General features: G+C 37.0%; 1 protein-coding gene across 11 annotated transcripts in view; it reads right to left on the bottom strand.

The window, feature by feature from the left end:
• LOC150091249 (tyrosine-protein phosphatase Lar-like) overlaps window positions 1–13,721 on the bottom strand; it is a 1,641,114-nt gene that overhangs the window by 76,560 nt on the left and 1,550,833 nt on the right. For all 11 annotated transcript variants that reach the window (XM_090374921.1, XM_090374965.1, XM_090374991.1 and 8 more), the window contains one exon: window positions 10,792–10,868. In XM_090374921.1, the coding sequence (XP_090231047.1) occupies window positions 10,792–10,868 (77 nt within the window). The remainder of the gene's footprint in view (window positions 1–10,791; window positions 10,869–13,721) is intronic.

Below are 13,721 nucleotides of genomic sequence, written 5' to 3'. Positions count from 1 at the left end.
TTCTGCGATGACTCCCAGCAGTCTCTGAAATCCCCCGTGCCTTGTTTTCCAGGCTGCTGCTCATTCCAATGGAAGCAGTGCAAGAATCATTTTCACCTCTTTCAGCGGCTACTGTTAATCTATTAGTCCATGTATCCCCCCAAAGCTAGCAGTTTTCCGACCCACCTAACACTGCCTCAATAGCATCGGAAAATATTCTTGCACCTTTCTATTTAAATGTATCGTATCCCTGTAGAAGCAGTCTCTCCTGTTAACAAGCACAGACCATGCTGAAAAAAATTCTATCTCATGCGCCTTGCACGGCTTCTCCAGGGCCGAATTGATTAACAAGGCTCTCATCATATACTCCCTCTTATTGTGTGTCTGGGCAGAATTGCAGACACTTTCAATTTTAGCCCTAAGTCGTGGCTTTTTTCAACATTGACCTGTACTTGTTATAAGTAATTCTGCCATTCTCCTACTCTTAATATCATTAATGCCAATGTGTACAACAGTATCACCTTTTGTGCCCTTAAAAGATATCTGCTCTACGTCATCAACTTATGCCCCTGGCAGACATACCTTGGTCCTGTTCCAACTATCCTTTTTGCACAATATATTCCCCGTTTCCGTAACAATAGAGCCACTGACAACAACTAGTTCTGTGGGACCAGCACATTCTGCCTTGGGGATTGCCACTGTGTTGACTGATGTTCAAGTGCAAGCTCTGGCGTTGATGTGGGCAGCTTGATTTAAATCCTTCGAGGGCATCTCTACCCTGTTCTTCAAACTCTCATAAAGGCCCATAATAATGCTGAGTTGGTGCCTTATTTCCTCACACTCCTTAACATCGAGCACACAAAGACATTCCTCTTGGCAATATGTCCCATTCCTGATAGCTCCACCAACATCATACAAGCAGTACATTTCAAAAGGCTGTGATTCAAAAGACAACTCCACCCCCCTCAGTTCTCCCCTTGAGCCTTTTGCTTTACTGCTCTGAGGCATGATTTTGATTCACTTTCAATACAATTAAAAATATAACACTAAACTTATATCCCAATGCGGTTATAAACTATATATATATATTTCAGTATTGAGTTTTATCTCCTACTGTGGGAATTCATCCCATATAAGAGTAGAACTCGTGCACAAGAATTTTTTTTAATTCTGCTCTAGTATTAACTTACAATGCTTTAATCCATTCACTCTTATCAAAAGAAGTGCAGGGTTAAATTTTGTGTCTGTATTTTTCTTATTCAAATTGGAATTTAAGGAAGAGGTTTAGAAAAACAACCATGCAAGTGTTTCTGATAAATTTAAGTTAATTGAAAAGATGAAGTGTGGTGATTTTTTAGCTTGTGTGTGTGTGTGTGTGTGTGTGTGTGTGTGTGTGTGTGTGTGTGTGTGTGTGTGTGTGTGTGTGAAGAATACAGGTAAAAAGACAGGTTTTTGATATTCATAAGAGCAAGAAGTTCAAGAAGTTTGCTTTAAAGGTTAATACTAAAATTAGTAGTGAAAAATGATGCAAACTTCAAGCATTAGTCTAATGCTTCCTTAAATTTATTGAAACTATCTACTTTCACAACACCAGACAGAAGTTTCTTCCAACAATCAGTTACTTCTACTGAAAGCAAATTTTTCAAGCAGCTATCCAGCAGTCATCCTTTTTCAGTTTATATCCCATTATGTGAGTTGTCCAAGGAAGAGTAAGGATACTATCAGCATTTAGTTTACTCAATCAGTTTAAGGCCTTAAACCAATGATGAGCAATCATTTTGGCACTAGGGACAATTCAGAAGGAAAAAATAAAGTTTATGGGCTGCACTATAAATGATATTTATTTATTATATTTTAATCATTCATGACATTGCAAACTGACCAATGCCATTGACTATGCAAGTGCCTGTATTGGTAGTCACTAATTATTAGAGTCAGATTATATGCACAAAAATGCTAATATATGCACTACAATTTTTACATTTATTACTTGTTTATTACAATTAATTTAACCAATTTGTATTCAACATGTTAAACCAATAAAACGGTTTATGAAAAGTTTCCCCTTTACTGGCCCACTCTATTTCCCTGTACAGGGAAATAGAGTGGGCCAGTAAATCACAGAGTCTTATAATGGGGGATTTTAATTTCCCAGATATTGCCTGGAATTTGTGGGTTGGTCACTCACACACTAGCAGGGCTTTTGTGGATTTATTAGATGATTGTTTTCTACATCAGCATGTTCAGGAGGCCACTAGCGGGAGTAATACTCTTGATCTGATTATCAGTAGTGATTCTTCATGCATTAAGAATCTGCAGATAAAGGAACCACTAGGTGGTAGTGATCACAGTGTTCTGAAGTTGGATTTACTCAGAGAGGTAACCACCATCAGGGGTAAAGGGAAGGTTTTTTGCTTTCGTAAAGGCAACTACGGTGGTCTGAGACAGTATTTAAATTCTATACAGTGGGACCAACTAATGATGTTACCAACAGCAAATTTAAAATGGGAAGCATTCAAAGAATTTATCTTGGAAGCTACTACGCTTTACATACCAACTAAGAAATATTGTTCAAGGTTTAGGCCTAAATGGATGTCAGATGAATTAATGAGACATATGGCAGAGAAGAAAAATGCATGGGATACATATAAATTAATGGGTGACATGGAAGCCAATGATAGATATAAGCTGGTCTGTAACCAAGTCACAAAGGAGATTAGGCAGGCAAAGGCAGATTATGAGAAATCTTTGGCAAAGAATGCAAAGAAAAACAACAGAGTTCTTTACCTATGTAAACTCTAGAAGGAAAGGGATGAATCAGATTGGTCCACTGGATATTGATGGTTCAACTTTTGATGATCCTGCTTAGGTGGATAACAAACTAAATGAGTATTTTGCATCTACATTCACCCATGAGGAGTTATTCAGGGAGGGGAATGCCAGAGGTGAGTTAAACTCTGGCAGTGAGCTAGATGATTTTGTAATAACAGAGGAAAGTGGAGGAGAAATTGTTGAAGATAAACGTAAAAAAGGCACCCGGGGTGGATGGGATCTATCCAGTTATATTAAAGGAGGCAGCAAAGGAAGTAAGCAAACCCTTAGCCATAATTATGAGAGCTTCTTTGAACTCAGGGACCCATGGACTGGAGGTGTGCAAATGTGACCCCAATTCACAAAGGAGAGGCGCCTCCGTAGCCAGGTGGGAAGGAGCAGCAGTGCGTAGCACACGCTTCTTGATTAGACCGGGGTTCGAGCCCGTCACCACCAAATACGGAGGATGCGGAAAGGTCAGGGAATGATCACCGCATATCCCGGAGCAATATGGCCTTAGTTGCTAATGCTCCTAAAAACCAACAACAACAACATCACAAAGGAGAATCAAAGGGCAACACAAGTAATTATAGACCTGTTAGTTTAACTTCTGTTCCAGGAAAATTAATGGAGGCACTGGTTAAAGAAGCACTGCAGGATCATCTAGACAAGACTTCAGTTATAGCTCGAACACAGCATGGTTTTGTTAAGGGAAAGTCTTGCCTGACCAATTAGATTGGGTACTATGATGTGGTTACAAAGAAACTGAATGTAGGGAATAACTCTTTGATATCATATATTTGTATCTTAGAAAGGCTTTTGATACTGTTGCACATGGAAAACTGCTGAACAAATTGGAGCAGTGTGGCATTGGAGGCAAATTGCTGCTATGGATAAAGGTATGGTTGAGTGGGAGAAGACAGAGAATGGTAATCAATGGACACTGCTCATCGTGGAGTCCCTCGGGGTTCAGTGTTGGGTCCATTGTTGTTTTCTGTATTTATAAATGATATTGATGATGGTATATCAAGCTTAATGTCCAAGTTTGCAGACGATAAGAAGGTTGGCAGGGTTGTTAAGGACACTACTGATGCTATGCTGCTGCAACAGGATCTGGAAAGGTTTGAGCAGATGGGCTGAGAGGTGGCAAATGAAGTTTAACACTGACAAATGTAAAGTACTACTTATGGGAAGCAGCAACCCCAGAGTGACGTATCAACTCTGTGGTACTACACTGACAGTGGTAGAAAACGAAAAGGACCTGGGGGTAATTGTGCAGGCAGATATGAAGTTTTCTGAGCAGTGCAGATGGTCTGCAAGAGTAGCTCATAGTGTCTTGTCAATGATATACAAGAATTTTTCTAGCAGGGATAAGGAGGTGATTATCCCCTTGTATAAGGCAATGGTCAGGCCACACCTTGAGTACTGTATACAGGTCTGGAGGCCTCATTTTAAGAAGAATGTAGAGATGTTGGAATGAGTACAGAGAAGGGCAACAATATTAGTGAATGGAACAAAGGTTGCTCTTACGAAGAAAGGCTTAAGTTTTGCAAATTACAGTGTCTGGAGACTAGGCACCTGTGAGGTGATCTGATTGAGGTGTATAAAGCCTTGAATGGTTTGAGCATGCTCAATGCTGAATGGATTCTTCCTCTTGCTCAGAATTATCACCTGAGAGGGCATAAATTCAAATTGAGAAAAGACAGATGTAGGATAGATGTGCAGAAGTTTGCCTTTAGCCAGTGGGTTGGTGGAACAGACTTCCATCCTTTTCTGTGGAAGTTGATAGCCTAAATAAATTTAAGGCTGAGCTGGACAGGTATTCGGAAAGAAGTGAGGGGTGAAAGGTGAAATGGGAGCTTTTTTTTTTTTTTTTTGGTTGATGCTGCATAAGCTTGCTTTCTTGCTTCATATGCCTCTACTAATGCTAATGCTTTCAAACTCACATTTGGAATAATTTTTGTTACCATACACAATATATTTTTCAAAGTGGTCCATTGTAAATTTGTGTAATTTATTGTCCAAGATCATTTTATATGGAGAGATCCAAGAAATGACCTTTTACTTCTATGGAAGTGACCAGTCCATATTTAAAAATGTGAAAAAGCCTCTACTTGAAACAAAAGTTCATTCTTTTCCCATTTACAAATTCATGTATTTTCTTTAAAGTGAAATCCTGAGTGCTTTTCTGAAACATTATTGTATTTTTTTCTTATTTTCTCCTATGCCTTCAGGCATGGCTTAAAGTTGCAATTCAACTTTTCCATCTTTCCAATTGCACTACTCAAAGAAAGTCTCCGCATTTCAAGTTTGGTTATACAACTGGGTAACTAGCTGAAATGGGTTGGATGAACAATGAATGTTTCCTAGCTAAGGAATCAGAAAGCATTGCCTTAGCACTACTAATAGTCCAGGGGTCGGCAACCTTTTTGAGTGAAGAGCCATTTTTTATCTAATTAAAAAAAAAAGAGAGAATCCGAAGAGCTGCACTTCAGCTCAAGCTGGGAGGGGAGTTTTTAAGAAATGGAATAGTGGGAAGGCGTTTTATTAAAAATATATATTTTTTGAAATATTATTTATTAATAATATTTCTAATTAATGTGACTTTTGCTGCTGAACTTCTTGAGCAAGTCTCTCAACATCAGGGAAGTATGCTGTAATTTTGATCTTTAATCATGCTGAGAGACTTGCATTGTTCAGACGGTTTCTTGATATATTTTTAATATAGTTCAGGTTTGAAAATATTTGCCCGCAGAAATTCGTCGAACCAAAAACTGAGTGAAGTCCAAATGAAAATATTTTCAAATGTACTTGTGTCCGGTAAGCTACACTACACATCGAACACAATTTGGTCTTGCTTTTTCAAACTCATCTGTTGGCATCCATTTATGTAGAATTGCAAGGGCAGCCTTTTGCCTCTCCACATCCTCAATTTCAATTTTAAGGCATTTTAGTCTTGCACTCCACATGTCCTTGATTTTTAAGTCTTCTGGCTCCATTTCAAACTTTGCGTCATGTGGGCTAGAAGTTAAAGAATGGCACTTACATGCTCAAAGAGCCAAGCTCGCAAGCCACAGGTTGTCAACCCATGCAATAGTCGCTAAATGCATACTATTGCTGCTTGGCCAGGGAGAGACACTTTGCCTGGGATATTGCTGCTTGCCAGGGAGAGACACAAATTCTTTGAAAAAATCACTTTTCTCTTCTTTGGAAGCAACTGCTCCAAAAATATTTCTTTGCTTGTCACAATGTGCAATTCTCTTTTTACATATTGGTCAATCTACATTTTTTCTTGCATGGAATCTTCTTTTCACAAACACCGAACACAATGATGGCATCCATAGTAAAATCTTTTCTGTGATTGGCAATCCATGATTCCATAAGAAATTTTGTAATAGATTTAATATTTGGTATGTTTAATGAAAAAGTTTTATTTGATGTAGTTGATAGCACGAGAACGAATAGCAAAATAGCATTAAAATGTTTCGTACACTGATTTCAGAAATTTTCCTATGCTGAGTGAAATAGTAATCCACACTAATTTAATTGCAGTACAGTGACTTGTTACTAAGATCAACATTTGAAAAATGATCAAGTTAGAAACATGCAGCATTGCTTGTAATATTTGTGTTATGTGCAGTAACAACTAAAATGGCACAATATGCATCTGAATATGCACATAAGCAACTGCATATAATCTGAAGTCTAATAATTATAATAAAAGATATAAAATATTAAAAAAATAATAAAAATAAGATTTAAAATAAAATATGAAAATGTTGAAAGTGCTCATAGTTATTCTGCTGTTTTGTTGTGATCCTAACCCAAAGCAACAAAAAACAAATAATATGATAGTTTATTTTTATGAGAGAAGAAACTTTTGTTTGATTTATATTTTTGTATTAAAATTTTAGTTATATTATCAGTAATATAATGTAAAATTGTTTAATAAACAATATAAAATTTTATAAGAATTTAATAACTATTCATTGACTTTATTGTTATTTTTTTTTTTTATTTCTTGTTCTTGGAATCAGATCTAATACTAATGTAATAATCACCTCCTTAATCCTGCTAGCAAAATTCTTGTATATCATTGACAAAACTCCATGTACTGTGTTGGCAGGCATGTTTGCATTTGCTCTAAGAATGTCATGTCTTACTGCTAATTACCCCCCCAGGTCTTTTCCATTTTCCACTAACCTGAGTATAGTGCCACAGAGTTGGCACGCTAACTACTACTACTCATGTTCAGTACTTTGCATTTGTCAAAGTTAAACCTCAAATGCTATTTTCTCAACCCAACTGCTTAATTTCCTAGATCTGGTTGCAGTAGCATACTGCATTGCTATCAGTTAACCACCCTGCCATCCTTCGTATCATTTGCAACTTAAGTGTGATTTGCAACTTATCACACTTAATGTGATATACCTTCATCAATATTACTAATAAATAATAGAGAAAACAAAAATGGGCCCAGCTCTGAACCATGGGGGGGCTCCACTGATAACGTTAGTCTATGAAGAGCAGTGTCCATTGATAACTCTGTCTTCTCCCACTCAACCCTCCCTTTATCCACAGCAGTAACTTGCTCTTAATGCCACACCGCTCCAAATTGTACATGATGTAATATTTACGTGCAACAATAAAGCGTTCCTGAAATCCAAATATATGATATCAAAATTATTTTTTGCATCCAGTTACCTTTATTCTGCATCATAATATCCAATAAAATTGATCAAACAAGATCACCCCCTTGAAAAACCCATGCTGTGACTGAAGTATAACTTCACTCCTGTCTAGATGGGTCCTGCATTACTTCTTTAACAAGTGACTCTAAATTTTCTGTAATTCATTATGTACAAACATGACGCTAATGCACTAACTTGTTATATTTAGTGAATTTCCTATAAGTTGAGGCTTTAGCCCTAATATCTTTTCAGTCTATATTGTTATACACTATCTGGCATCTCTCATATTGTGAACTTATACTTCTTAACCGAGTTGTCACTTATTGCAACACCAGGATACCTGCCCACCCACCAACAAGAGGCCAAACAGCCTTGAAACGACCGTCTGTGTGGTGGTATCCACTGAGAATAAGTAACAATAGTCTTCTCCACTGGAGAAGTGTTACTTATTCGAAGCATTAACTTGCACCCTACCCTTATTCAAAGTAGTGCAATATAAGGAAACTCGTTGCCTGGTATTCCACTACCTCGAATAAGGGTAGGGTATTCACAATATGAGATATGATAAAAACAATGCCATTTTACCCTTTTCCATAATTCACTATGTACAAACATGATGTTAATGCCCCAGCCTGTTATGTCAAGTGACTCCATTATTTTTCCTGGAACAGAAGGTAAGTTAACAGGTCTGTAATTACTCATGTCACCCTTTGATCCCCTTGAGAATTGGAAAAAATGTTCACACATTTCCAGACCATGGGGATTTCCCTGAATCCAAGGATGCTTTCATAATTTTGGCTAAGAGTTTGCATACCTCTCTTTGCTGCCTCCCTTACCATGAATGAATATATCCCATCCACCCCAGGTGAATTTCTTAAATTTAACTTCAGAAATTTCTCTCCCACTTTCCTCTCAGTAATCACAAAGTCATTTAGTTCTTTGGGAGAGTTTAATAAACCTCTGGCATCCATTCATCTAAAGAATTCCCCATGAGTGAATATAGATGCAAAATACTTATTCAACTTGCAGCAAAGCAGGATCATCAATAGTTAAACCATTGATATCAAGTGGACCTATATCATTCATCCCCTTCCTTCCAATGTTTACATAAGAAAAGAAGTCTGCTTTTTTTTTATTTGCATCCTTTGCCAAAGATTTCTCATAATCTACTTTAGCTTGCCTAAGATCCTTTGTAACTTGAGTGCAAACTACTTTACCTTTAACTCAGGCTTCTGTGTTGCCTGATAATTTATGTCCCATGCATTTTTCTTCTCTGCAACGAGTCTCATCAGTTCATCTGACATCCATTTAGGTCTAAATCCTCAGTATTTCTTAGTTGGTATGAAAAGCCTAATAGCTTCTATGATTATTTCCTCGAATGCTTCCCATTTAGAATTTGCTGATGGTAACATCATCAGTTGATCTCACTGCACGTTCTAAGTACATTCCAAATCATTCCACTGTGATCACTGCCACCTGTTATTTGGTTTTTAGGAGCATTAGCAACTAAAGCCATATTGCTCCGGGGATATGCAGTAGTCATTCCCTTACCTTTTCGCATCCTCCGTATTTGGTGGTCCACTGCCACCTAGTGGTTCATTTATCTGCAGATTCTTAGTGCATGAATAATCACTGCTGATAATCGGATCAAGGGTATTGCTCACTCTTGTTGCCTCTCTAACATGCTGATGCAGAAAACAGTTGTCCAATGAAGGCACAAAAGTCTTTATATTATATTACTTTAGATTTTAAATTTCCATTCAATATCTGGAAATATAAAATTGTCCATTATAAGACATTCTTATTTACTAGCCCATAATATTTCATAATTTATTATGCCCATTATTTCTCTGTACAGCTGATTGTTGTATTCATTAAACCTATACCACATTCCTACTAACATTTTTGCTTTCCCATTGTTTATGTCCCACCAAACTGACTAAAATTTGCACTGGACATCTATGTTAACTGAATGCAGTGCCTTAGATTTTATGTGCTTCTTAACTACGAGCATACCCCCCATTTCTGTCCTGTCTGTCCTTTCTACACACATTGTACTCTCAATATTCAAATACTGCATCTCTTATATCTGAGTGACACAATTTCTTTGATATCTCCACAATGTCTGCATTTGATGACGTGACTAGCACTTCAACCTCGTTAAATTTATTAACTATGCTCCTATCATTGGTGTACATGCAAGTATACATGCACATGTTCTTACTCTTAGTTACCCTAATACAGCCCATGTATTTACCTGTTCCATGATGACTCACAGCAGGCCTTCGAAAAGCAAGATTCTAACAGAAACATTGCAAGAATCACTTTCACCTCTGTGGCTATTGTTAATCTATTAGTCTGGGTGGGTATTCTCCACAAGCTAGAGTTTTCTGACCCACCTAATGCTGCATCGATAGCATCAGCAAATATTCTTGAACCCTTTCTATTCAAGTATATTCCATCCATGTAGAAGCAGTCTCTCTTGTTAACAAACACACACCATGCTGAGAAAAATTTTACCCCATGAGCCTTGCACAATCTCCCAAGGGCTGAAATGGCTAACAAGGCTTTCATCATATACCTCCCTCCTATCATGCCTGTGCAGAATTTCAGACACTTTCAAATTTAACCCTAACTCCCAACCTTACCTCAATATTGCCCACTACTTGTTAAGTAAGTTAGTAATAACATTAGTCCAAGAAGAGCAGTGACCATTTATAACCAAATTCTGTCTTCTGACACTAAACCATCCCCTTATCCATAACAGTAACTTGCTGCTAATGCCACACTACCTCAGTTTTTTTTACAATAGGCTTTCATGTGGAACAGTGTATAAAAAGCTTACTGAAATGTTGTAAAGGCACTTGACCATGAGTTGCTTCCTATTTGCTATGCCTTAGAGAAGCAACTCTATACTGAGACACTTCATCTCATCAACTGTCTCAGTATTGTACAATACAATTTACATGAAACACTGCTCCAAATAGAATAGTGAGTGAGTGAGTGAGTGTGTGCATGCATAAATCTAAAATGCTTGCCAAATTCTCATTTTATAAAAAATTATTCAAGATATTGTGGTGTGAATCTTTTCCCTAAATTTATTTGGTAGCATAAGATTTAAAAAAAAAAAACTTAAAGTTACTTAGTTACTCTTCATGAAATAAGTTACTTTTCTCTCAGAGAAACTTTTAAATAAACTTAAGTACTTTTTATTAGCCAACTAATTTAGCTTAGTTGGATTTAAAAAGTAACTTCCCCATCTGGTTATAATATATGCTAATAATATTAACAATAATATTAAGCAACTTACATCAATAAAGCTCGCATTAATATAGTCAGATCCGTCTACTCCCCTTATGGGTTGAAGGCACACCCTTGTTGTTTCATCTGTAAATCAAATGTAGGCATGTAAAAATACACATTATATACCGATATGCATAAATGAAATGGATGCTCCATTTAACAATGCATAATTATCTTGTAAAATGATTTTATTTTTGCTTTCACCAACAAAATGTTTAATTAAGAATTGATAACATTAATCACACTGACATACAAGTGCTCTAAGGTTTATTTTGAAGAGCAATACAATACCATCAAATTTATCACTTGCTATATACATGTCTTCCAAAATTAATGCATAATATTTTTATTATTTGAGATGGCAATAAAAATTTCTGATGGCTTCTAGTATATTTAATTAGGCTGAAGACTTACGGGTTTATAGTTATATCTAGGGCAAAAGAATAGCACTGGTCAGGAGTTTAATGGCACAAGGGCAGCCAGGGCCAAAATATACCTTGTCTTATACGAACAAGTTAGTGCAAAGCATTATTTTAGTTCGTAGTAAATCACTGAGGTAGGTGAAACGGTTATTGTTTTGGTTACGTCTGATATTGTGAACATCTTCACAGCAAGTTGCCTGTTATTGCACTACCTTGAATAAGAACCAGTTCCCCAGTAGGGAAGAATGATGTTACTTATGCTCGGCAGATACCACCAACCATACGGTACTGAAATTTCATATAGTCTCAGGCTTTCAGCCCTAAACCCTTTTTGCTTTGTCTTCTATTATAATTTTAAAAAAAAATTAGATATTAAACATAATACATTTATAAATTATCAAATAGTCGAGTTTTCCTTATAAAAAAAATAATTCTGGTAAGTCTTCAATGTTGTCCTAAGAAGTGAGACAGATTTCTGAGTTTTTTCAAGGTTTCTTCTCACTGCCTTCATTTCCAGCATGTTAGAGAGATAACAAAGGAAAACAATACACTTAATCTCATTATTGGTACTGACCCTTCATGAATTAACAATCTGCAGATAAATGAACCACTAGGTAGCATGTGGTCATATTTATGATGGATTTACTTAAAGGTTTAACTACTGGCCTGGGTAAAGGGGAGGGAAGGGATTTTGCTTTCGTAAAATGGTCTTAGACAGTTTTTAAATTCTTTTCAATGGGACCAACTGATACCAACTGTGAATTCTAAATGGAAAGGTTCAGGGAAGTAATTCAGAAGCTATCAAGTTTTTTAATACCAACTAAGAGATACTGTTCAAGATTTAACCAAAAAGATGAAAAAAATATGGATGACAGATGAACTGGTGAGACTAGCAACAGAGAAGAAAAATGCATGGTAGAATGATTATAAATTATCAGGGAACACAGAAACATACAGAAAGTATAAGCTGTATAACTTTGGGGAAAGCAGATTACGAGAATCTGATTTGATTGATTTGATTTTGATTTTTGTGGCGCAAAAACAGCAAGGTTATAAATGAATGAAAAGGTTAAAATTAAAAATTAAAGTTAAAAACTTTTAAAAAGGTTACTTCATCGAAAAGTACATATATATACAGACATATCAATAAATAAAATCAGTACAATGATAAAAGCAAATTATATATTTCATATGAATGTATATTTATTAATCGATTTTAAAAATTTAAAAACTACTAACACATTGTCATTGTCATTTAAAATCTGACTGAGTGTATATGGCTCAGTCAGATGGGTAAAAGCGGTAAAACGAGCATTTCTAAAACTGGTACAATTGCATAAAATATGTTGAACGGATAAAATGGTGTCCTATGCGGAGCCAAGCAAAAACAACTTCCTCTTTGCGATCCCTGCGTAAGCTGGACTGCCAAGGATGGATCACAGGCTTAATCCGACATAGTTTGTTTGTAGTAACCAGGCAATGCCACGAATCTTGCCACTGAGATTGTAAGTTATTACAGATCACTTGCCTGTAGTCTGTATAGAGGACTAACAGGTCAAGATTATCCATCAGGGGTGCCGATTTGGCTGCAATGTCAGCCAAATCATTTCCTCTAATCCCGATGTGACTGGGGATCCAGCGGAAGCAGGTATTGAATCCACCTACATAGAGGATGTATATTATCTGCTGAATTCGGGACAGAATTGGATGATTAGTGTGTGACACCGCTGATAAAGCCTGTAGTGCACTCACTGAATCGGCATATATATAATACACCGTTGGTATCGGTGTTTTCTTATGTGATCTAGAGCTAACTCTATAGCATGTAGCTCTGCAGTGTAAATGCTGCAGTCAAGGGGTATCTGCTCTGATATGGTATTTGGAAAACAGCAGCAGATCCCACATACGATTCTGACTTCGAGCCGTCTGTGTTAACTGGCAAGAAGTCAGAATGTTCTGCACGGTGTTGTGAATAGAGCTGAAGGTAGACAGAAGATGAAGTATTAGACTTCGTCGCAATCTTGAGTGAGAAGTTACATGCTGGTGTTTGTGCATGCCAGGGTGGAAGGGGCTCCTTTGGTGATTGAGCAACCTTGTCTACCGAGATGTTAAGCTCATTGAATAGCTCTTGAATACGAATGCGCGATTGGCAGTGCGTTATGTGTTATAAAGATTTTCCCATCATGGCTCAAAAATGTATGTCCACGTGAGGTGATCTGGCCAGGATTTCAGCTTGAAGGCATATTGTAGAGACAACTGCATTTGTCGAAGTGACAAGGGTGGTTCATTTGCTTCGACTTACAGACTTTTGACAGGTGATGTTCTGAACGCACCAGTAGCAATATGAATGGCTTGATGATGGATGGGATCAAGCCAACGAACAGCACTATTTCTGGCAGATGCATATACCTGAGACCCATAATCTAATTTTGAGCGTACAAGTGCACGGTATAGATGGAGTAGAGTGCATCGGTCTGCACCCCAAGAGGTAGAAGAGAGAGAGTGGAGAATGTTA

This window comes from Mastigoproctus giganteus, chromosome 1 (genome assembly GCF_048544385.1).
Source record: "Mastigoproctus giganteus isolate SK-2022 chromosome 1, ASM4854438v1, whole genome shotgun sequence".
In the NCBI taxonomy this organism is placed as follows: domain Eukaryota; kingdom Metazoa; phylum Arthropoda; class Arachnida; order Uropygi; family Thelyphonidae; genus Mastigoproctus; species Mastigoproctus giganteus.
The sequence above is the reverse complement of the archived record's forward strand: the minus strand, read 5'-3'. Positions and strand labels throughout refer to the sequence as shown.